General features: G+C 45.1%; 1 protein-coding gene across 3 annotated transcripts; it reads right to left on the reverse strand.

Moving 5' to 3' along the window:
* Positions 1 to 784: 784 nt before the first annotated feature.
* LOC138189587 (heat shock protein beta-1) lies at positions 785 to 23,766 on the reverse strand. 3 transcript variants are annotated; one of them, XM_069131622.1, is made up of 4 exons: positions 23,397 to 23,766; positions 13,105 to 13,221; positions 11,634 to 11,820; positions 785 to 1,221 (listed from the first exon to the last, which is right to left on the reverse strand). In XM_069131622.1, the coding sequence occupies exons 1-4, from the start codon at positions 23,582 to 23,584 to the stop codon at positions 1,027 to 1,029; spliced, it is 687 nt and encodes a 228-aa protein (XP_068987723.1). In that variant the 5' UTR covers positions 23,585 to 23,766; the 3' UTR covers positions 785 to 1,026. The 3 variants fall into 3 exon arrangements, with proteins under 3 accessions (XP_068987723.1, XP_068987726.1, XP_068987725.1); XM_069131625.1 differs by lacking the exon at positions 23,397 to 23,766 and adding an exon at positions 19,011 to 19,164; XM_069131624.1 differs by lacking the exon at positions 13,105 to 13,221 and having other exon boundaries at positions 23,397 to 23,765.
* Positions 23,767 to 24,737: the final 971 nt, after the last annotated feature.

The raw sequence follows: 24,737 nt of genomic DNA on the forward strand, positions 1-24,737 counted from the left end.
CACGACGCTTACGCGTCGCTTATATCTTAACATTACAATCGTTAAATATATATATATATAAATATATATATTTATATATAATATATGTATTCTTCTTTTCGTTGATCGTAACGAACTACGATCTTCGATGCTGATTTTACCGATCGATTCCCAGCTGGTTGGAGTTACCATCGATCGATAGCAATCCTATAAACACACGTGTGTGTATATCAAAGCGACAAAAAGCTGATCAAAAAAGACACTGCATATCAAACACCTATACAGTAATTTTTTTTTTTATACAAAATTAGGCGGTTCGTTTGATGGACGTCGAACGTGCTCGTTACATTCTACAGCCTCCGAATAAAGGATTCGTGTCTCATCGACGTTCGATTATCTCGTTTTCTACGTAGCTCTTTCAAGTTACATTCAAAGGGGCAAAATTTTTGATACTTTTCGTTATTCGATGTAAAACGGTTAATTAGTACGAACGTTTTCGTATTGTTTCCTCGAAGAGAAATACGCTTTCTCGTGCCATATTCGAGACTCGAGCGAAAATCTACGTTTCAAAATTGCGCGTGTAAGCGTGTTTCGCTGCGAACCTTGCCTTCCCGCTGTTTCTCGTTTCGTACTCGTAATTTATCACATGTTTTGTCTGGAAATTTAAACACCGAACGTAGAATCTCGATCGTTTTTCAATCAGGAAATGAAGAAAAATAAAAGAGCAGGGAGGGGGAGGGGAGAAACTGAAAAAAGCATAGAATTTATTCGATTCAAGAGGGAAGAGTGGAGTAAACCGTTCGAGTAAACAGCGAAGAAGGAAACCGAAAGTTCACAGCGAAAGAGTGGAGAGAGAGAGAGAAAAAAAAAACGGAGAAAAAGCAAAAGAAGAGGGGGATAAAAGGGAAGAATAGAAGAGAGAAATGGACTTACGGGAATCGATGGAAAGGGCAGGAAAGGAGCGATCTGACGGACACACGAATCATGGAATTTCGAAGGGAGTTTTAAGAACCGTTTCATCGTGTATTCGTCCGGTCGATCGGGCGTCTACTGGTGCGCGATCGGGATAAGCTTCTCGCCTGTGCCGATCGCCGGAAGCGGAGCCTCGACGGTGAGCACGCCGTCCTTGCTCAGCGAAGACTTGATACTCTCGGGGTTGGTTCCCTTAGGCAGTAGGAATTCACGGTTGTACTCCCTGTACACCGATTTGCTCTCTGTCTTCTCCTCGTGTTTCGCGTGGACCTGAGGACACACGAAAATGAAAATTAAGCGATTTAAAAAGTAACAATTTTCTTCGACGATACACGCTCCTTGTATTCTACTGTCTTAGCTAGTTAGTTTCTTTTCTTCTCTTCCCTTACGGACGAAAAATATTTTAGTACAAGCGAATCGACCGACATTCGTTTTCCCGGGAAATCCATCAATTTTGTAGCGCGCATAAGCCAAGAGAAGGCGAAGAATTCAGGTCGTCGGTTCGATTAAGCGCGTTCGTATTAATAAATCAGCTAGGACAGACCCATTTCTGCGATCACGCGAGCTGCATGCTAAAAACGACCAACATTGCTCCGCTCGTTGGTCAACGGATGCGATAACACAGAACGCACGAGGGTAGTTTTAGCAACGTATTTTATTCGGACGGTGTTATCTGTTCAGAATGTAAAGGGTTAAAAGCGAGTAACGTTGACGCATACTAACTAACTAACTGACTAACTTTCGATATTTATCTCGTCTGCCATATAGTTTAGCACATATTGTCTACCGTATAGCAGTGAAACGTGCTCGCTTTTCGAAATTGATCGTATCTCGTCTCACTAGGTACGTAGCACGGCAGAAATTTTCAACTTTAGCTTCTCTCTGCTGTATAATGCGAAAATATCAAATCCATAAACGTTATTTTCGAAGCTCGTAGGCAAACAATTGCCCGTTGAATAATTCAGAGCGTTCGTGGCATGGCGTGTTCGGAAGCGGAAAGGGCGAGCTTCCCTCTTGAAGCTATCGAGGGTAAAAAAGACAGAGGTTGCGTGTCTCGTAATATGGACGCCTGGAGAAAGTAGGTTATGGAAGGGGACGACGATAAAGTCGGAATACATGGACGTTTCGCGACTCTGATTGGCCGGCGACCACTATCGGTCGAGACTCGTGATAAAACGAAGGTGGCGTGCAAAGGGTGGAAAAAGGAAGGAATCGAGGGTAAAATAATAAGCGGATGGGAATGGCGGCTGAAGGGCGCCACGAATTCCACCTCCGTATCCACGCGCGTCTCCGAATCGATATTTAGAAAATTGCGTCGACTTTTCTCGATGGTTAATTTCTTAGAACGATATACGACAAAATTTGATCTGTCGCGCTCCAGTTATTCGAGACTTTAGAGAAACATGGTTCCAGGGACAAAGATCGATCGCAGCTTTTTATCGCGGACTAACCGTCTCCGCTTTATCTATCGGCTACTACCGTCAGATACGAGCAACGCAAACGTCGTTCGATGTGCAACGCGATTCGCGACACGGGCACGCCAAAGATTCGTTCCGTCACGGACGTAACGATCGATCCACGGACAAAAGGTTCACGCGAGCAAATAAAAATTCATTCGTAACGACGAACGTTTCTAGGTCGGCAGATACGCGCTCAGCGAATAACCACGTAGAATCAACGATCGATCAACGAAATACGATATAACTCGGTGACGATTCTTTCCCGATATCTTTCTCCTCTTTTCCTTGGTCAACGACGATTGGTCAACGCTTTTCGAGCTTCGTTGCCACCGACGATCCGAGAAGCATGCCGTGCCACCTGTAACGATAACTCGAACGTGCTTTTGCCAAGTACGTACGCACCGCCATTGCCAACGTTTCACCATCGCTTTGGCGATCGAGCCAACGATCGTCCAACGATATCCGATACCTGCGTAGTTTCGGAATGATTTTTCTCGACATGCGACGCTCGACATGCCTCTTTAACGTAGGAAGATACGCGTATCGCTCGATGATGCGTGTACGAAATATGCGGACTAATTTTAGGTATTCCAACTCGAGAATCCAGTAGCGTCAGTGCCAGCAACAACGAGGTGTATTTACGATTTACGTATAGTACGCCGGCTATACCTTACGTATCTAGTTTCTTTCATCGAGAAATCTACGAGTTTGCGGAACTCGGCAGGATCGCGTGACCGCTTTCGTCGTTATTCCTTCTGTGTCGCGAAACGATTTTCGGATACCGTCGATCAACTCCGTTCCGATATAGCAGCTATACACGGTGCGATTTGCCGTTCGGGCGAAACGCGAGCGAAAACAAGTGTGTATCTCGGTGGAAAACTTGAAGCGAACTGGATAACGACCGACAGTGTCAGAGGTCTCGATCGGCACTCGTCGAACGTACGACAATAACGTCGTACTACGAAAGTTTTTCAAATATCGATGGCTTTGAACGTAAGGACAACTGAACTTTTCGAAATTATCGGTAGAACGCGAAGGGACGAATAGTTTTCGCCCGGAATATAAGAAACGAGTAAATCTTTTCTATTCTAAATTTCAAAAAAGTTGCCAATCTGCCAGGTACGAACGATAAAACGAGGGAAAAAATTGTTTAATCAATTATATCGTTTAATTATTCGCCTGGATGAAAAGTTGGAATTATTCGGAGGATCGTATTACCAGAAATCAACGCGTTCACCTATATCCGTTCTCGTCGATTTGTACGATCGGACAGCAGCTAGCCGGTAGCTAATACGTCTGACAGACGCATTAAAAATAGACGTTGCATCAGGCGGCCGTGTAGCGTCGAATAACCGTGTTCGAGCAGCGGTCATGTAAATATTGTGCCACGACAGGCCATTTCTTACGGGTTTTCGTATAAATGAATCTTATTAGCGCGTTACGTCACGATAGAGAACCGATACAGACTGCGTCATCGACGTATTTAGGTACTGTTACACGCTCGCACGATTTATCTCCCGTATCAAGCAATTACCTCCTCCAGCATCCTCTTCTTCTCTCGTACATCATCGATTTTTGTAACGAAGCAAGTTTGCGCAACCACGTTGCGCTTTTCCTTCATTTTTACGTAGTTCGAGTAATAATACGGTAGAATTCGAAATAACGTTATTCGCCGTAATTTGTTCCATCGATTTCATATCGATCGTACGTTGGACACTAGATAACGGTAGAAAAGTAACCAACGCTAATTAAGAATAATTATATTTTATTACGCGTTCTTAGATCGCGCGTCGTTTCGGAGTATCGATCGAGATGGAAACGCGAAAACCGAACAATGCCTCTGTACGCGACGTTAGGTAAAAGTAAGGGAACGTCGCGTCGTTGGAACAACCGCGTATAATCGCGTACGCATCAGACAACGGCGTTCTCCGGCATCCAAAGACGCGGAAGAAAGTTTCCCGAAAAACTTTTACTCGCTTGGAACGTCGCGCCGCATCGCCAACACGTCGTCGGGTCGTTCTCTTTAACCCGTAAGTAGATTACTTTAGTTGCAACGACCTCGGGCACTCGTATCGCGGTAAATAAAGTACGCAATTACGATTCTCTCTCTCCAACTTACATCGTATATTTTTATTTCCGTGGCTGACGATTCGATGCTCGAACATTTACGTAACATCGAGCTTGGCCTTTTCTCTTATTTTTCGCACGAGTATTCGAACCTAATCGGAAAAAAGCTAACGAATACCTAAACGCAACTCTGTCGTCAATCGCAACGTTCGTTCTGGACGCGTACGATAACTTTGATCGATTAATTCGTTTTAATTCGTCAATTCGTTTGCCGGGAAGAATCGAGTCGCGACACTCCTACGGGTACTCGATCGAACGATCTTCTACTCCTTTAACGTAAAATTTTCTTATCGTATCGAAGCGGTTTGAAAGGCCAAGCGACAACGTACACGTTTACGTACAGATCTAAAGGTCCTAGTCGTATTTTAACGGGCAGAGGCGTTGCACACGCGTACGCGCGTGCAAAGGGATACGCTTCAAGTACCTCTATGGGTTCGACGTGGAAAAATGCAAGTGCAGTATACGTCTGACCGCACCCGCGAGCAGCAACGCTCGCTCGAGAGGGTGGGCGAGGTTGGTCACGCTAATTGCGTTACGCGCACCGAGTTAACGAGCTGCGTTTCGGCTCGACCCGAGGCTATGTCGAGACGATGTCGAGGCGATGTCGAGGCGATGTCGAGGCTCCGTGTGACGCGGTGCTCTCGTTCTTGGACCAATTCGATCTGTCCGCGCGTTCTCCGCCTGCCAACGAACCAAATAACCCGGCCTTAACCTTGCGAGAAGTCGAGGAAGGTCTAGCAAATCGAACGCCTCGTCGATACGCGTCGTTACGCAACTCGTTCGAGAGAGATCGTGTTTCATCGATCGAAGATGCCGCTAGACGGCGCGAATATCGATCGATCTTGTATCGCTCTACGGATCGTTAGAGTCGGATACGTATTTCTCAGTTCCATTCGAGAGAAATAATCGAGATGGATTACAAAATATCCACCCCTTTGTCACACCGTTGCCACTTTCTAAAATCCTATACGCTGAATTTCTCGCTGCTCTTGTTTCCCTTACGCGGTAAAACGGCGTCGACCACGACGCTACAGCTTGCGCGGGCAAGAGCTGTTTCGATGGAACAACTGGTGCAAGAAAGCGAAGACTCGCAGGCCACCGGCAGGGAACCAGCCTGCTACGATTTCGAGGTCGCACGCTCTTTTCTTCCTTCGTCTTCTTCTACGAGGTACGAACACGGGGGTAAAGACAGAGGAAAGAAAAGAAAGGAAGAAGAGTGGATATGGTCGGAAGGGGGAAAAGATCCGTCGAGGACACGCGCGAGTGACGGGATATACGTGCAAACGGAGCACGTTGCGGCGATAATAACACGACCGTCGCACCAGAGCCGGAAGATCGGCTTGGAAACTCGAACGTTCGCCACACGGAGCGAGCGTGAAAGTACCGGTGGTCTCAACCTCCACGCCGATCAGCCGCTCGCGCGGAAACCGGCTATCGCGATAATTCCATAATCGGAGATAAGTTGTAGCGCTTTGCCTTTTGAGCCTTCTCCGATCGGAGGAAATTTACGAACAGAAGAAAAGAGCTTTAGAAATTCTAGCGACGTTACAGCGAAGAAATTAACGAATTTTCATCGAATCGCCTGTAACAAAACGCATATACAGATAGTTACCTGTAACTCGAACTACGGTTATAGAGATCCCGTAACAGAGGCGTAGCTTCGCTATTAACAACGACCGTGTTACAACGTCGCGCGCACCGCACATCGTAAGATCGATAGGTTTGACGGTAACAGCCACTCGGCGTCCTTAACGTTACAACGTTACAACGTTACAACGAAAAGAAAATTTCCTCCGGACAGAGCAGCTCGAGTTACTCCGTCTTTCGTTAATTTAATACAATTACAAGGTGCACAACCAACGCGTTATTCCAGCGACGCTTTCACCTCGACTTTCTTGTTCGTAGAACAAAGAAGACAGAGTCGGAGGTCGTTTAATCCGCTCGTTTATTCAAGTTGATATATATAAGATATATGCCTTCTAGGAAATTAAATAGTCTGGACGGACGAACAATTGAACATTTGGAATAGGTAAAGATATAGGAAACGAATTGAACCTCTGGCGATACACGGTTTCCAGATCTGACAGAGGATTCGTAGAAAATGATCGTTCGACTACGAACGATCGAGAGACTCGACGGAGAAACGATACGAGAGGGAAACTTTCAGCAACGCGTTTCAACGTTTAACTTTCTGTCGCTCTGCGAACCCTTCCATTATACGCGTTGCACTTCAGATTTCCAAAGATACTTGGGAGCATTCGATAGACGCGGACCGGCGACCCAGCGAATCGATGCACCAAGCACAGGGCCGGGGAAGAGCGAAAAACGTGTTCCGGCGTGTCTGGCGTTGCTCTGTTCGGTGTTGCTGGAGTTGGCGGCGATATCGATCGGGCTGCTGGCCGTAAAAGACGAAAAGCGAGCGAGCAGTGGAGCCGCAGGTAATCCTAGACAGAGGGTAACCTGGGAGAAATGGCAAGGCGAAGGGAGACACCGATGGATGTGGCTGGTAACTGGTAACTCGACTCTGCCACGGATCTAAGCTTTCCAACGCGAGGATCGTCTTACCGGATCCGCGAGGATTACGCAAACGGCGACCAACTCGCTGTAACGGCTCGACTCGGATGCGAATTCTCCGTCGAATCTTTCCAATCTTTGCACGTTCCGGAAGCGAACATCTTCCACGACTATTGCAACGCGGAGTGGAGCAACCGGAGACTGTGAAAGCACGAATGTCGCGTTAATTACTCGACTATCTCGTAACGATTTCTTCCACGTTATCTCGATGAAAGTTATCCAAGATCTCTCCTAAAGGAAATCCTGTACCGCGATAGTAATATATAGTTGATCGAGAAAAGAGCGACAAACTCCTCTTATTGGCTATAAATAGACCGTGGTTCTTCACGCATTTATAGAAAATTGCAAAACCGTTACGATACGAAATGTTGCGATATTTCGTGCACGAGGTAAATTTCTACTTAGATTTCTCACTCGTCTGATTGAGTTTAATCCGTCAAAAGAACCGCGCGGCCTAATTACAAATCCACGATAAATACGATAAATACGATAAATAGTAAATTTCCAATACCTTCGAAGATTCCGACGCGCGTTTACGCTTTTTCCAAATTTTCGCGACGTTGGCGTTTGATATTCCGTCGAAGAAACTAAAATTTCGAACGCGCAGAAACGCAAGTAAGTGGCTGTGACTCAGAAGCTAAATATAGCCACCAAAATTTTGACATTGTTCCCGCTTCTGCTTCTTCCCGTGAAAACAGCAGCAACGCGTAAAACGAGAGGCGTTCTCGAGCCGACCATCGAGCTTTCGAAAGTCAATTAAAGCGTCGGTGTAACGCAAGACTCCTTTCCGGGCTGTCTAATGGCACACTCTCCTTGACCGAAAAAACCAAAGGTCGTGTTTTCTTAACAACTTCGTTAGCGATCCAAATTTTCGACCAACGCGCGCCCACCATAAAAGTGGACATCGTGAAAAATAATCGCACACTGTGTGTCATCTTCGTCGAATCGTTTCGTCGTGCTTCGATATAAACCTTTCTTCGATCGTACATTTTCTTGAAACTCTACGCAAGTGTAAAATCGTCTGTAATTAACGATCGTTTCGTGCTCTGGCATCGTTACAGTTACCATCTTATTACCATTCCCGTGTCATCTTTCGTAACGAGCTTCTCGTTCGCTAAGATAAAACGTATTACTCGAAAGAACTCTGTTACAACGATGTTACACTCTAAAAAAAACTGCAACTAATATCTTTGGAAATAAGGCACTTTCTCGAAATAACGTTAAGAAACGGGACCGATTCGATTAGATAATTTTCTTTCGTCTCGCGTCTTCGTTCTATCAGCGTAATGGGAAAGGCCGATAAAAATAACCAAGTTCGAATTCACCGATACCGGTAACCCTTCGGTGACATCGTATTCCCGTTAGTACACGACTTTCCCCGTCCAAGGCAACGTTCGATAAATTAGGATGGTAAAGCGAAAACGATTTACTCGGTACGAGGATCCCAACACCCATAGCAGCGTTTGCAGCCACTGAAACGACAACCGCGTCGAGTCTAGAGATTACAGATCGAGAGCGAACGACATCGGTGGTTATGGAAGATCGATCGGGTCTATTCTTGTCGGGAGGGAGAGACGATCCAGTTGCCAGAAACGGGCAAACCAACGACACCACACCACACCACGCCACGCCACGCCACGCCACGCCACGCCACGCCACGCCACGCGTTTCGCAATCGTTTCATCCAAGTGGCCGCTCCACCGCGTTCCTCGTTCGAACAAAACCGCTGAATAAACCGGTCCCTGCTCCTATTTGTCCGAGCCGTACTTTATCGAGCGAGCATGACGTGATCGTGCTACACAATAAGCAGAGATCGCATTCTTCGCTCGGTCCGGTGCTCATCCTTCGGAACGCGTCCTTGGAGCAGCCCTTTAAGGACAGCGATACGCGAGCAGAGCCGACCTGAATTCACGGTAGACCTTGACCACGATAAAACCGCGGTCAACCTGTTTCCAGACGGCAGCCGTTCTTTAAAATGCCCCCTTCGAGCGGCACCGGTTAAGGAAGACGGCGCCGATTCACGCTCGTTGCTCTTTACCGAAAAAAGCGTCTCCGCACGTCCCAGAGACGCGTAATGGGCTAAGATCGCAAGCAACTCCGAGCCTGTTTCGTTATGCAACGCGATCGTTGAATCGTTTCGACGATACTTTGGCGTTCCCGATGCGGGAATATCTTTGGACTCGAAAGCTTTGGAAAAGTGCGATTAAAGGTATTAACGATACGGACAGGTTCCTTCTTGAAACGATAAAAAGATGTCTAAAACTCGTGCTGGAGAAAATGTTGACGAGGAAAGAGAAAGAGATAGAGAGAGAGAGAGAGAGAGAGAGAGAGAGAGAGAGAGAGAGAGAAGAGGAAACGGAAAGAGAAGTTAATCGCGTTGGCGCCTTAATAACCAGCCGTCTCCGTGATTGTCTCGCTTCGAGATCCGAGGAGTGAAAAAACAGAGGGTCGACGTTTATCAGAGCCAGACCAGCTGTTTAGCGAGGAAATCGGAATAAAGCCGTCCCTGTTCGTGGGTGTATATACTACACGCTATACGCGATCCTCCGTTACTTTGATCTTTCTTGCATTGCACGCCGGCAGACTATCACGGTGCAACGACCCTATCTTCCCAGTTTGCATAACGGTAGGATTCGATTTTTCCACCGCGTTCCTCGAAAAGCTTCGTGCGCCTTTCGCGCTGCGCTAATCTTTCGTGCCGCTTTCCACATTCGTCGAAGTAAAAAATTCCAACGTTTGTTGGATTTTAGACAAGCGTAATTCCTATACTATAATAATCGAGTTTCGATAGAAAGAAATTCGAATTTTTCGAAAAGCCAAAGTCGAGGTTAAAGCGGCAGTGACATATGGTTGGAAAATGATCGCTATAGAGCGCTCATAATGATCCAACGTTATTCCAAGCCGTCGCGGCGTGACGAGCACCGTAAACTTATTTTTGGTGCGAGTTATTTCCGTTCGGGTCGACGGGAACGCCAGCCAGAGAGAAGAAACTTGAACGCGCGCACGAGCTTCGGAGAAAATTCTCAACTCCTGGTCAAACCTCCTGCGTAAATTTTTCTTCCTCTTGCGAGTACCCTACCGTATCGAAAATCTCCTTTCGTATCACGTTTTATCGATCGACCAGACGCACCCTACCGTTCGTTGGTGTCCGCAAGCTTTCATCAATTTCTAGTTGCTTATCGCTTCTTAATTTTCTCATGGTAGATCGGCTTGTAAACGTTAATCTATATCCGCGATCGGAACGTTAATCGCGAGTCGAATTTTCCACCGTTCGCGATTCGGAAGACCATTCGCGTACTTGGCGAAACTTGTTTATTCGAGACAGTCGATATTTCTTGTTGCGCCATTTCTTCGAAATTGATCGCTTAGACTCGAGTGTACACTTTCGTCTTCTTCTGTATGCAAGGGTGAACGGTAGAAAAACCGTGGAACATGGAAGCGGCGAGAACAGGTAAATATTTGGACAGGGTAAGAAACGTATACATCGTGTCACGAAACGTTCGGTTGGTTAGAAAGGAAGGTTAAAGAAGACGGAAACAATAAACAAACGGGATAAAGCGTATCTCGACCTACGTTGTCTGATCGATTTTTCAAGAGCGTATACGTTACGCGTATTCCAGTGGAAGCGAGCAAGCAGCAACTGGATGAACCAAGAGGTTGGCTACCCGCTACGCGAGCGATGCCGGACTTAATTACGAAGACGCGCGGCGGTTTTAAGTAACGAGAATTGCCCTTACGGGGAGTTAACACCGGTGGAGCCGACTTCCTGCCGGGAAGTGACGTAACAAGAGCAATTACAACGTTCCACATCGTTCATAAAGAGAAGCCAGTAAACCGGCGTAAAAAAATTCTCCGCCACTTCCTGTTCGCCATTCTTGGCCAGACGTGCGCGAGATATTTCGCGTCGCCGCCTCGTCGTCGTCGTCGTCATTTCCTCTCTCGTCGCGTTCGAAATAAACTTTAACGAATCTTTAGCGTCGTTTGTTAGAGGAGAATATACGAAGCTTTTGATTTTAACCAGAGATTATCCTCTATAATTTATTAAGAAAAGCCTTGGAAAATTGGTGGTGTTGTTCGATCAATTTTCGATGCAACTCGTCGAGAAGTCACAGTATTCCACGTACGTATCTAGTCGTACGGCGCCGATTGCATAAAACAACGGGCCAGATTCGGCGGTTGCCAAGTTGTGCAACAAGCGGCGTTAGAGAGGAAAATATGCGCGTACCACGACGAGTCGCAGACGTAACAAGTAACTTTGCGTTTATATTAGATAGGCGAACGTAAAATACCGTCTCCTCGAATTAACTTTTAACCGTACATCGTACCTTGGAAATATCGTACGAGTTTATCGGTATCTACGCGTCTTTTTAAATAAACCTCGAAGGAAAATAAATTTACGCGGAAGACCGAATAGCAAACCTGCGAACGGTTGCGTGTTTTCCACGACGAAACGAACAGGAGACAACGCAACGAGGCACCCTATCGACGCAGACGAGAAGAAGAACGCCAAACGGTACTCACCAGCAGCTTGTTGTCCACGGTCTTCACAACGATTTCCTCCGGCGTGTACTGGGAGACATCGAATCGAAGCTTCAGCATTTTGCTGTCACCTTCGTCCTGGATGAGCGGGCTGTTCAGGCCATCGAGCCAGGCCGAATCATGCTGGGGGCTCAGAGAACTGCTGTTTTGAGTGCTCTGCGTCGTAGTGCTGAAATGTACAACACGACGAATCATCCATTATCGGTTACGTTCTTTGTCTCTGTAACTTTTATCACGGTACAATCGTGAACGTTTGGATGACGAAGAAAGGTTAGAGAAAAAAGGAAAAAAAAGGGAAAAAAAAAGAAAAAACGAAAAAGGAAAGACACAAAAAGAATATGCGTTGTCGACGACGATGCGATTGCGACCGAAAACAATACAAATGACAAAGGAACGCGTCTCGACGAAGACTCGTTCGCCTACGGGTGACCTGGGTGGTGGTGTACAGTTCGAGAGAAACAGAGCCTTACCTACGATGATAGTGACGATGCAACAGGGAGGAAACAATAGCAAACACAACATTGATACTGACTCACGACTCACGACTAAAATCGTGCGCATCTACTCTGACTAACGATGCGACAGATCGAGAAACTCGATCGCTATAGCGTGGCACACGCTCGCCGGTCACGATGGCGTTGCTTTCACGAAACACGCGACAAACCTCGCCAAAAGCGATCGTTACGGTAATGTTACACAACATAATACGCACGCTACGGCACTCGAGTTAATTCGTTCACCAAGCGGTTAATTGTTTGCCAATGCAACTACGTGAACAGTCTCGTGCCCGTTACCTTGTACAGTGTTTTCTTGCCGATGATGGCTTATGGTTAGCGGTGAGACAGCGGTAGAAAGACACAGTAGGTACAGGGAAGTATGGTACGTACATGGAAATAAAATTTGAGACAAGCGCGCGAGGCAGCTGTTTCGATGACGAGGCCAATTTCAGCGAGTGAGTTTCAGCGGCAGAGTATTTAGAATTAATATCGACGGCGAAAAGTTTGCATCGATCGATAGGCTGAACCGCCAGTCGATAGCAAAGTTAGCAACAGGTTCGTTATTGGCACGATCAGCCAGGTAACTGGCAACTTTCGATATTCGACACTCACGCGACTCGAATATCGTTAACCTCGCGAGAAACGTATTAATTTAAGGATACTCATCCGCCATGGCAATATTAATTCGATACGTTCAAATTTAACCGCATTTTGCCTGTTTTACTGGAAGCCAGTACGAAAAAACGAACGCCACGAATTATACCACGAATGAGCATAATTACACCGAACAGCAAGCCGCCAATTCGCGTTTCTTACGCAAAGATGAAAAACAAAATGGCGAACCTCTACTAAGGAGAACAGGGACTAGACAACTATTCGTACGTTAAAAAAGAAAAAGAAAAAAAAAAAAGAGAGAGAAATCGTTGGTTTTTTCTCTGTGTTTACAGTAGCGTCACCTTTTGAAGCTGTCGAATGCGGACCGCTTTGGCGGTGCTGCAGGGTCGACCTTGTCCCAACCTTCGGTCTTCGAGGTCGTCGATGTTCGGTGTTCACTGGTGCTCGTGTGATGTCGACTTCGAGTTAGTCACCAACGTGCCAATGCAGAGAGCCAATCAGAAGGCGAGACAGAAGTCGAGCAAGGGGGAACAGGGGACATTAATATTTTGTTAACTTCGGTGGTTAGTTTCGTACAGCCGCATTTCTCCTCGCCGCCAATTTTTCGTCTTTTTTCTCTTTCGACAAATTTCCGCTGTGTCCTGGCGTCAAACGAATCGTCGATAGCAACTTCGTTCTTCCATCGGTCGATTATAATTATCGTTATCGTTGCTAAAATAAGTCGGAGATAAGGGGCGACGGCAGGCACGGTTGGCCATTCCTTTTCAAGTTGTATCTTTCGAATTAGCGCTTTGAGCTTTAACGGAAGAACGAAGGAAACAACTGAACGTTCGTAGAGTAGAGTAAAGTAGAGTAGAATAGAGTAGCCGGTTCGGTTTGTCGCCAGGAAACGGTATGTACAAGAGGAGTTCCAAAGAAGGTCCATTCCCAGAATAAAATTGTTCCGTATTTACATACGAAAGAGGCGTAAGAATAGCGCTGCAAGTTACATCTCCGCTGGTTATTTGAAAAACCGTTTACAGCGTGTCTCCAAATAGGTGGCACTCTTATTTAGAACGTCTGTGCTTCAAGTTGCAAAGCGATGTAGAACACATTTCTCAACGTTGCAAACGTTACCTAGCAGTTCCCAAATTTCTACGGAACCTCGAAACGATAAAATTCATCGCTTGTTCGAGCGAAAATTGGTCGCATACTACTCGATCGTGGAATTCTAGGCAAGCGAGGAAGACCGCTTGTTTGGGAACTGCTGATGCAATCCGTTCGTTAACGCTTCGCGTCACTGCGGGTTACACGCTGTTACATCACTCGGCAATTCGGTAATTAGGTAGGCTAAAAACCAAGTATCCGCATCATGCCAATCAGCCATTAAAAATTACTTTGGCGAGCCAGCAACCGATCACGGTTTACATCCTGGGAGAAAGATCTCGACCACGGAATTTGCACTGCGTACAACGCGCTGTACATTCGTAAGAGAAAACGTTTACCAACTTGTATAGCTAAAAGTATTGCTAGAAACTCGAACGTCCGATCGTTAAAAGCGGCCGAGTACTCGAGAAAAGAGAGCCGAGACAAAACGTCGCGTGAATATTTTTAACGCGTTCGAATGTGTCGGTACTTTGTTCGACTCGACTTCTCAGTACTCGAATAATTAACGCAAAATTAACGCTGCTATTAAGAAGACACAAGCTCTTTTCCGTCCGCTCTTTTGTCCCATTTCCCAACCAACTTCGTTACCGATCGATGCCGCACTAATCGCTTCGGTTGATCGACGTTAAACCGATCCACGACGAGCCGTCGCGAATTAACTTATCCAGCTTCGTCGTTATTTATAGCATATCGACGGTTAAATGCCAGCACGATGCGAGTCTCGTAAAACCGATAGCCGGAAGTTACGGGTCCTGTACGCTCGTTCGAGGAGGTCGCCGACCCGCGGACCTTTCTAAAATAGCGCGCTACGGCCGTAACGTCTCGTCGTATAGCCCTCAAACTTAGCCCTCCACTGTACTCTACCCTTGCACGTGAAACGGATATCTGTTTTAGAAAGTTTAATAATAATCTTCCTAGCGGTACGTGTCGTTTCGTCGTCTCGTCGTGCTTTCGCTATTCGCTGTTTCTTCGCCTCTTCTTTGGCCATTTAGTCGAACGTGTCTCATCGAATAGAATGGACGGGTGAGAAAGAACGCGTATAGCGAAACCTCCAACTCCTTTTAACGCAACGTACGCAAGTAACAGATAAGTTTCTTTGTCATCGCTGTTGTCGGATAATTTATTATTTTTTATCAAATCGCGACCATGGAAAATCTTGCGAACGATTCGCAACGATCGTGAAATCAATATCAGTCTCGAAAATCTAGCTGATAAAAAAATTACAAGTACCATTAAGGTGTATTAGGAAATAACGTTTTGTTTTTTTCAGATTTTTATCGTAAAAACCAACGTGCTTGAAAACAACAACCGAACAAACACGTACACGGAACGCGTTCGACGACCAATTTCTTCTATTCTTAGAACAAAATTGTTTGCGATAAAGTAACGATTTCAGAAAGAAAATGTCGCTGTATACTGTCACGCGACGTAACATGCTCGTGCACAGTGTTTCGTTCTCGATACGAGAGAAAAAGGCAACTGGCGAAACGGTAGAAACTGCACGATTCTACATTACACGTTACGTACAGCGTTGTACGTGCGTTCCCTCGACGATCCATGTTCGTAAGATTCGAAGAAACGTTCGATGGATCGGCAACTTGGACGTTTCGAGATTTTTCGAAATTTAACAGCCACGTCTGAACCCACCGCTGAACCAACTTTGATTCGACCTTTCAATGCCAAAGCGTAAATCGATCCTAAAATATCTCGCTTGCTAAGATATGTGTAGACGGAGAAGCGACCTAACCACGACCAGGCAGCATTCGACGACCCGATGCTAAAGGGGATCAAAAAAAGGTAAAGAGGAGTAGTAGATTTAATGGGTGGTTCGTTGAATGGTGGCGGTGGCGGTGGCGGTGGCGGTGGCGGTCGGTCAGCAAAGTAAGGGGGAATAAAGGGAGCTGTTTCCCTTTAGCAAATCTGTTTCACGCGAAACAAAAGCGGGTCCGTATCGAAAAGATCGCGATGTCTGTCAAAACGTCTTTCAGACGTATAAAACGTGCAGGAAGCGTTCTACGAGACGAAGTATCGAGAAGGCGGCAGGAGAAAGGCCCTGTCTCGTCGCGGCAAGTCACGAGAGGCGAACCGTGCCGAGCAGGATCTCTCCAACACGGAATCCTTTGGCTCGAAAGGCCACGCGATACGTCACCAACTCGAGATAGAACGCGAGCGCGACTTTCCATCTAGTTGTCGTGTTCCATCTTCGACTGCATTTTCAAAGAAAGATTTTTTCGCTCGATTCCTCGTTTCGTCGAATAGGAGGAGATGCGTTTACCGCGTACGTCTCTAATGCATCGAGCTCAATGGCGACTATAATTTTATCGCGCAAAGAACAAAGATAAGACAGAGGACATCCGATTTATCCCTGGCAAGGATTCAACGAGTCGATCGCAAATTTCTCAGTATGGAATGTAAATGGATTTGTACTTGGCCTAGAAAGACCGCTTGAAAAAAAATCGATGACTAGCGCGCCCGAGATTGCCAATAAGTTAATCGATTTCCCTTCTCCTTGCCTCGACCGATCGGGCCGCGAGTAAATCGAAGAACCGACAAAGTCGAATCAACTGTAAGTCGCTTTTCCTATCGAAAATTTGATCGATCATTGCCGTCTGACCGTACGAAACGACGCACGGAAGCGTTTGCAACATTTGCCGGCATTAGCAAATACTGTAACAGAAAAATACACGTAACGTCGATCGTGTAACTATCCACTGTGATGCGACAGAGCGACTGCCTTTTTCAATACGTTTTCGCATTACGAAACCATGCGCACCGTGTCGACCAGTCGACCGGTTAATTCGATCGCAAGCAATAGAAGCGAAAACGAAACGATAGATCGTTCCGAGTCTATACACGTCGCATACAAATTTCCCGCAGGACGAGTAAAGAGCGAATAGCCACTGATTAGGACCGATTCGAAACAAAAGATCGGTGGCTATTTCGCTGCTTATCGTATTAAGCGTGCAAGATATCCATCGATAAATTCCACACGAATACATACGATACTGTTATATACTCTGCGTTATATCCGACTATCGACGATCTGTTTATTCGATGGAAAGGAAAAATTCCAAGGAAAATTACGCAGCCAGAATACGATCGCTTGCCTCCGCAGCATCGTCAGACAACTTCCTCGTTGTCTTCGTAACGAGTTACGCGTGCATATTAGCCAAGCATCGCGGCAAAGGAATTCTCCGAAGAGGAACTGGCGTACGGACTGTGAAACGTTACGACGAACGTAAATCCGATCCGCTGATCGTAGGTAAGTAGCTAAGTTTCGAACATCGATTCGGCATGCCGCACCAGGGAGTATGCATATAGAAAATGCGTTACGCGGCCGATTAATTCTACCGCGATGATTACACGCGTGCAACATCTTGGATCCTACGCGTTCGGCGGATCGAACGCCGTGTACGTTTCCACGAAACGTTAGGTCGAATTAATTTCATGCAACGTTCGTTGCTATAAATAACTCGCCGCTCAAATTTCCGACAACTTGCACGAGTAATTACTTAGGATCAAAGAGGATCTGGGAATTTGTTTGAACGATTCGCAAGTGGCTCGGCACGGTTATTACGTGCTCCGAGCTTTCAAGAAATCTTCGAGTTATTTAAGGAAATTTAAGGGGAACTTAGTTTTCGAAAAGTCGGAAGCTTCGAGCTTGCGCCTGGTTCTTTTGTCGCGCTCTTCTTGCTTGTTCCATTACCTCTAATTTCGATCATCTCGCGGGTTCGTTCGACGAGTATCAAACTGCATATTCAAACTGCTAAACGTACGAAATTACGTCTACCAATGTCTACGTTCAAGGTCTACTTTTTTCCGTACACCGATTCTACAACAACGCGGTAAATTTCAATTGCCTACCGCGTGCTTGTCCTCTTAATTCGCAACTTGTCCATCGATAGCGTGTTGCTTCGTCGTGTTCTCCATAATTACTCGATACTTTTTCCTATGCTCCACGGTTTCTGTACCTCGATCCTCTCGAGTGCCGATAGACGTGAAAAAGCAGAACGGTCCGTTATAGGTGGTTTTATAATTCGCGAGCGACATAAGCGATCGACTCTCGGTTCTCTCCACTGATTCATCCCTCGCGCGTATTAGAAAACATTTTCGAAAGCTCGCGGCAACATTTATTTCGAACGATACTTGTCTATTTGTGGCTAGGCCGTCCCTGAGCACCGATTACGTCACCAACTGACCACGTGACTCGTCGGACCTCGTAACTCGTAATGGTCCATATTCACCTCCCACGGATCGACCGACCGCGACGCGATCATCTGTCATCGATTCCGTACACCTGCTGCCCACTCGCCAACCTGATTACGTCGAAAAAAAAAAAAAAAAAAAGAGAAAGTAGGGTAACCTTCTTCGAGATGAAATTTTTAAGCTACGTGGTACAGCACTTTTCTAAATATTTAATCTACGTTTTAACGATACGTGGACGTTTTGAAAATTTTCTAATTTTCTGGGAAACAGGATCGTTCGAGCGATCGTCGACCACTATTTTAGGAACGCGCGGCTTGCTCGCCTTCCACGTGTTCTCGACGCGTTGCTTCGATGATTTATAACGTTCGAGCAACGGAGACCTTGATGGGCAACCTTCTCCGCGTTATTTTAAAAGCTTCTGATGGATTTCTGATGCTTTCGTGCGTGGTTCGCTCGCCGACGCGCCGCTGACACCTCCTACTTCGTACTCGTTGGAACTCGTGGAAATTCGGCAACGTTGTACGCGTCGGTAGCTTCGTACAACGCAAAAGGAATTTCCGTTCGAAAATTTAAAAGCGCGCAAGGAGATGACTCTTGAAACGATCGATGATTGGTCATAGCAGTTAATAGGTATCGTACTTGCAAACCGAATCACGACGAGCGCCTGGAAAAGTAAATCGCAACTTTGCCGTACCTACGACACTTAGCACCTACGACAGACCCACCGATGAAAAATGCGACAAATACGCCTCGACGATTCGTGTACGCTGTGTCGAAAACCGATAGATTCGAAATGAAAGCGTACGAAGTACGCGAGCGCTTACGAACGAGTCTTGGAGAGAAGCCAAACGATAGGCGTCAAAATGCAAAGCTGCGTTTATGCGTGGTCACCTACCGAAGTTTAATCACCGTTTTGTGATCCGGCGGATATGCATTCCGGTCGACGATCATGGTGATCCGCGTCGATTCGTGAATCGGCAAATCGGATCGAAAAGGTAGAGAGGAACGATTTGCTGTGTCGCCTGCCACGGAACTAGAAAATTACTGCGCAAAACGTTGTACGATCACCGTAAGCTCCTCACCTTTTCCGCGCGCTGCTATTACAATTTAGTACACGATTGCGAGTGGGGAACACCGATGCACCGTGTCACTGTCAAGGATGCGCGTTGACGCAACGGACGCTTATATCCTCTCTAATGATCAGCCGTTGCTGGTCGGACAACACCGACTCGCTCTAACGATTCGTTAAGCCACGCGCTTACCAACACAACGCTTTTCCAACGCGTTTTTATTTTTTTCCTCTCCTGTTCTCTCCCGTGGCTTGTTTCAAAATTAAAAGTCCAAAGAACAACGATTCGTTTTAACGACTCTTTAAATTTAAGTTTAGCTTTAAACGAAGAGAGCACGAGATTGAATCGTGTTGCTATGGTCTTTGGATTATCGCGAGGATACGTTACTCCTTTTAATTACAAAGTGCAGAATCTTAGTCAACGTGCGTCATAAACGTTCTCCAAGCACGCCGTTGTCGCGTTAAGATTCCGCAAATATCTGTCACGAAGAAATTTCAAATATCTCGGCTGATCGTAACGCGGTAGCGGCTGTTATCAAACGCGGGCTATCGGTTGTTTCAAGATGCAGGAAACGAAAATGCAAAGTATCTCTCGGTAATGAGAAGAACGTTTCTACGTGATGCGATCAGATGCGATAAATTACATATACGTGCAACGAGATTGCAGGAAGGAGCGTGTTCTTTGTCAGTGCGACGAGTCTCGTTAAACAGCCACCTATTACGCAACGTATCGTTTCGACTAACGACCGACGCACGACCTGCGTTTACATAATCGTCCATTATAATCGACGCACGAAAACTCGTCACATCGTTCGATTTAATTATAACGCCCGTTGTAGAATCGCCATCGGCTAATGATCGTTGCACGCAATTTCCAGATATCATCGGCCGTTATTGGATATCGTGTAATTTCTATTTAACACGTTCGTACGTGTACGTTTGTGATCCGAGTCGGGACTGCTACACGACGGAGAAAAACGTAGAAAACAACGATTTACAGGCAATAAATAAATTCGCTACGAAACACCCAACTATTTGGCTTGCTCAATCTCGCGAAAGCACCTCGTCCAAAGCATCAAAGGCAATCGAGGCACGTACATACCACTGTACGAACGTACGTACGTATATTCATCTTCCGATCGAATCTAATTTTACGCTCACGCGATCGAAAGCACTTTTCGAATTAAATCATTGGCATGCCATTTTGACGGCGAGCAAAAGGTTATTTAATCCATTCCTCGTTTTACGAGCGCATAAAATTCCACGCCTCTTCGTTCAAAGGCATTTGTGAAACTGCTCCTAAAAAAACTTAAAGAAAAAAAAAAGAAAAACAAAGAAGTTAAAAAAGAACCGGAGAGGAACAAATGGATGTGAAACGTTAGTCAAAACAAGTAATTCAACCAAATGTACATCAGCTCCGGCAGAAAAGTGTTTTCGCGCAAACGCGCGAGATCGTCGATAAAGTCTGAGAAATGACGAAATTCGCGGTAAATTGTAAACGGCCCAAATTCCCATTTGCCAAGGAAGAATCCGCAGAATTTTGGTCGAGGTTATTTTCCGTCGATCGGGCTTCCCCCGAACAGGGTGCAAGAACGCATTATCCAGGCTGGCTAACGAGAATCCTCCAAAATTTGTGATCGACGGTGAACAGCTTCGTGCGCTATAATTCGCACGCTTTTTTTTTTTCTTTTTTATCTTTTTTACCATCCTACGCATCTCTAACATCGTTACAATTTCCCCGTGTTTCGATGTAGGGTTCGACTACTTGATATTTCGAGAAGAAGGAACGTCAAGTCGTTGTAACAGATTCGGTAAATAATTCGATTTCCTACCGCGGGTCGTATATGTTAGAAGATGTTGATTTTCGAATAGTCGGGTAATAAATTTAGAACGATGCTTCTATAATTAGTAAGTTGAGCGCGTAGCGGGCAAGCATATCCAAGATCGAACAGGCCTTCTATTAAAATAACACGACTGTCAGCTTTCGCGGTGTTGGCATGCAAAAACTGTGGCACATGGCACGCATTCGGCGCACGATCCACAGCGAATTCGCAATTTATTCCGCGTGAATTCCAATGTAAATGTTCCGAAGATTCGACTAGTTCTCCGATAGACCAAAATATCAAAAATTTCCCAACGAGATGCCCGAAACGTTTGTTCAAATATTCGACAAAGGATTACTGAAAACTGTACGTGAAACGTGTTGAATTGCGAATTACGCTACTACCATACACTTGCAAGGACAAATTTCATCATAATTCTTTGAATTTTTCCTTAAATTTAAATACCGTAATTTCCAGCAACAACTCCCCTATATTTGCTTGGCGAGCATCGTGACAGGCAATCGCTCGGAATAATCAGCGTTGCTCTCCACCGAGATTAGAATTTCAAATGCGCCATACACCAGAAACAACGAGAAACATCCGTAATGAAGCGTTCAAAGTGCCAGGAGACCCGACTCTCCGCATGTTTCGGGACAGCTTGTACACCAAGGCCAGGTGTAAATTTTCGTCCAACGAGATCGTTTGTTTTTCGTTTATACCCTAGCAAGAAAGGCACATCGAGGGGGTTCTCCTCGCGCGTTCTTCATAGCGAACGCACTGACGAAGCCTCTATAAATAGCGGATACGTTACTGAAATACGTGAAACGAATATACATATGTACGTGTGTACCGATGAAAAAAAAGTGGCAGAGACACGACCTTAATTTACACTTACCGCGATCAACACTACGCTTTCGTTTCGTTATCACGCGCTAATCAATATACGTGTACGAATCAAACAACTGTCAAAGCAGCGCGCTTTCTCACCACTTAACGAGAAATTCGTGTACGAAAGCCTTCCGTGAATTTCTTTTCGAAATGCCCAGAAAGCAACGCGATCAGAACTTTGAAACTTATATATATATATATACACACATATCTATCCTTTCTAGCCATCTTTCTTCGAGCGTCAAAACTTAGGATTACGTTACTTTTGTACCACTCTGTATAACAAAAGCAGGTAGATGCGCAGGTAGACGAGGTAACGCGAACACAGCGTTATGCTAATTCGCGCTAAAAATCAACACATTGTTGTGCAACCGGGCAAACATCGATCCATGGAAAAAAATTAAATGGCGGCTATTAGCACACTGTTGCACCTCCTATAATGTGGGCTGAATGTTTATGGTTTACGAGTTCACCGTTGATTCGACACTGAACCATCGACCAATCCGTTTCCGCGTTCGTTCCACTTTCACGAATCAATTCCAACAAAGTAGCGAATAAATATAATCAGAGTTCGTAATTTATATCTCACGCGGATGAGTTTTCATGGTCGGCTAAATTCGAAATCGTATCGTGTTGTTACCGTAACCCGATCCACGATAAAATTGATCGATTCTATCGGCCGACTTGAAAAACAACTTTGCCACCGTTCGATCGTACGACTCGAATCGAATGCGTTTAAACTGACAATCATTCTGTCGAGTATGTCTTTAATGAGAATAACATTTTATAACAAAAGTGCAGCATCGATCGATTTAATTCGTTATCTATCGCGAACGCGGAAGAGATCAAAAATGAGGATAAAGACGTTTCAATGCTTCTTGTTTCTGCAGCGTTAAGGCACTCGAATTAATTTCAATAACGTCAGGCATCGATTCTCTCCTCTCTTTTACCGTTATTCTACGATGAATTTCGTTCATGATGTATTGTAATATTGATCGCTCTTCTGTAAGGAGGAACGGCACGTTTGTATTCGATACGATGACTATGTAAACAAGAGTTTCTAGAACGCCATGAAAAATAAATACCGGTCCTGTAATCGACGTGAAACGAGACGTAAACTCAAATCCAAGTAAATTTTAAATATATCTCTTCTTAAAACTCCAGTACGTTTTAAATCCAATTTAACGCCTTTCGATAGTCGTACTTTTACCTAAAATAACGTTAATATGATCTTCTTTGACGATAGCTTTTTCTGGGCTAATTTTCAATTCCATAGTCATCTTATCTCCATCTATCCGTACTTCGAGTATTTTCCCCACTTGTATCAAAAGTCACGTTCGTAAATATTCGTATTTCATGTGCCGCGTAACATTTATTATTGTAAAGAACGACGAAAAAGAATCTTAGCTCGGAAATTCATCGGAACGATGAACGAGCAGAAGAGAAATCGTGCCGGGTGTACGCGTGTTAAAAGGTTAGGTGCGTCTCGGTAACAACATACCTGGTGGTGCTCTTAAAGAAGTTATTGCTTTCGCGATTCATCAACTCGCTACGGAACCGTGACATCTCGTCCTCCATCTTTCTCATCTCGGCGTCGAAGCGTTCTCGTATGTTGGAAAATTCGGTGTCGATCACGCTGAAGTCACCGAGCTTGATAGGAATATTGCGCTTGATACCACTGTCAGCCATGATTTCTGCCTCGTTCACACTCGTGTCTCTCTACACCAAAAGCCACTAAATGAGATGCTCGCTCGTATATCAACAACAAGCACTACTCTCACGAACGATCGTTTTTAATTATTGGAAATATTGTTCTCGATCACGTACAACCGTTCAGTACGTTGTCTCGCCTAAGAATGAGCGCGGCTCACCGAATGCTCCTTAAATAGTCGCGACGCAATCGCTCGGCTATTCGTGGGAGTTCGTCGTCGCTCGGTATGTTCCGGAGGTGTTCGGGTTCGTGCACGCGGTCCAAACTGGGAACGAAATTTCACGAAGATCCGAACGACATGTATTTTCTTTTGCTTTGGGATTTTTTGCGAAAGGTGCGCTCTTCAGCTAGTGCAAATTATACAAATTAAGTGCTCGTCGAATATTTTAAAGCAATTTTCTGATCCTCGCTGCAACATAAATTATCCGAATTGAATTTATTCCGCAAGATTTAGTCCGTTTAGTCGTTATTCGTAAACGTTTGACAAATAAAATGGAAGAGCGAAGAAAATATCAAGTATCCTTGAAAAGTATTAAATATTTTTTAGTTTATTAAGAAACAACGTTTGGGCACTTATCGATACAACAGCAAGTTGTATGAAATTATATGCAACAAGGTGACGGTTGGTTGCCCTATTTTACGATATAACACTAGAATTTCAAGTTTTATATTTTCCAAGTAAAACAGGATCTCCTACATAAACCAGCATGTAAGGTAGCAAGTTATTCATACGTGCACACGACGTACAAAGTTTCTGAATAAATATGTGATCTAAGAAGAATCGGTGGGCGTCTATAGGTTATGATTTCGCACATAGCTCGAACGATTGTGTTTTATACGAGAAACGATGACTAATACGTGACCGTACCATCATTTCCTTATTGATTGTCTTTAGATCCGAGATGTGTATATCCGCATAGAAGATTTTATTTCTATTGGTATCGAATTTCTAAAAAATTTTGATTCGTCGTCGTTATATAAAAACACTTTTTTAATGTCATTTATTACGTTTGCAATGTTATAGAATTGATCTTTTAACGATTTATGCCACGGCCGTAAAATTATACGCGTTAACGTGGCATATTCGCGGATGATCCGATTTTCACGATATTAATTGGCTAATTAAATTAC

Source organism: Bombus flavifrons, chromosome 2 (assembly GCF_040668555.2).
Source record: "Bombus flavifrons isolate JBK064 chromosome 2, iyBomFlav1_principal, whole genome shotgun sequence".
Taxonomy (NCBI): domain Eukaryota; kingdom Metazoa; phylum Arthropoda; class Insecta; order Hymenoptera; family Apidae; genus Bombus; species Bombus flavifrons.

Coding starts and splice junctions, on each gene's coding strand:
- LOC138189587 (XM_069131622.1), bottom strand. CDS start 23,584: ATGGCTGACAGTGGTATCAAGCGCAATATTCCTATCAAGCTCGGTGAC. Junction 13,222..23,396: donor TTCTTTAAGAGCACCACCAG/GTATGTTGTTAC, acceptor ACTAACTCGAAG/TCGACATCACACGAGCACCA. Junction 11,821..13,104: donor GCATTCGACAGCTTCAAAAG/GTGACGCTACTG, acceptor TGTACATTTCAG/CACTACGACGCAGAGCACTC.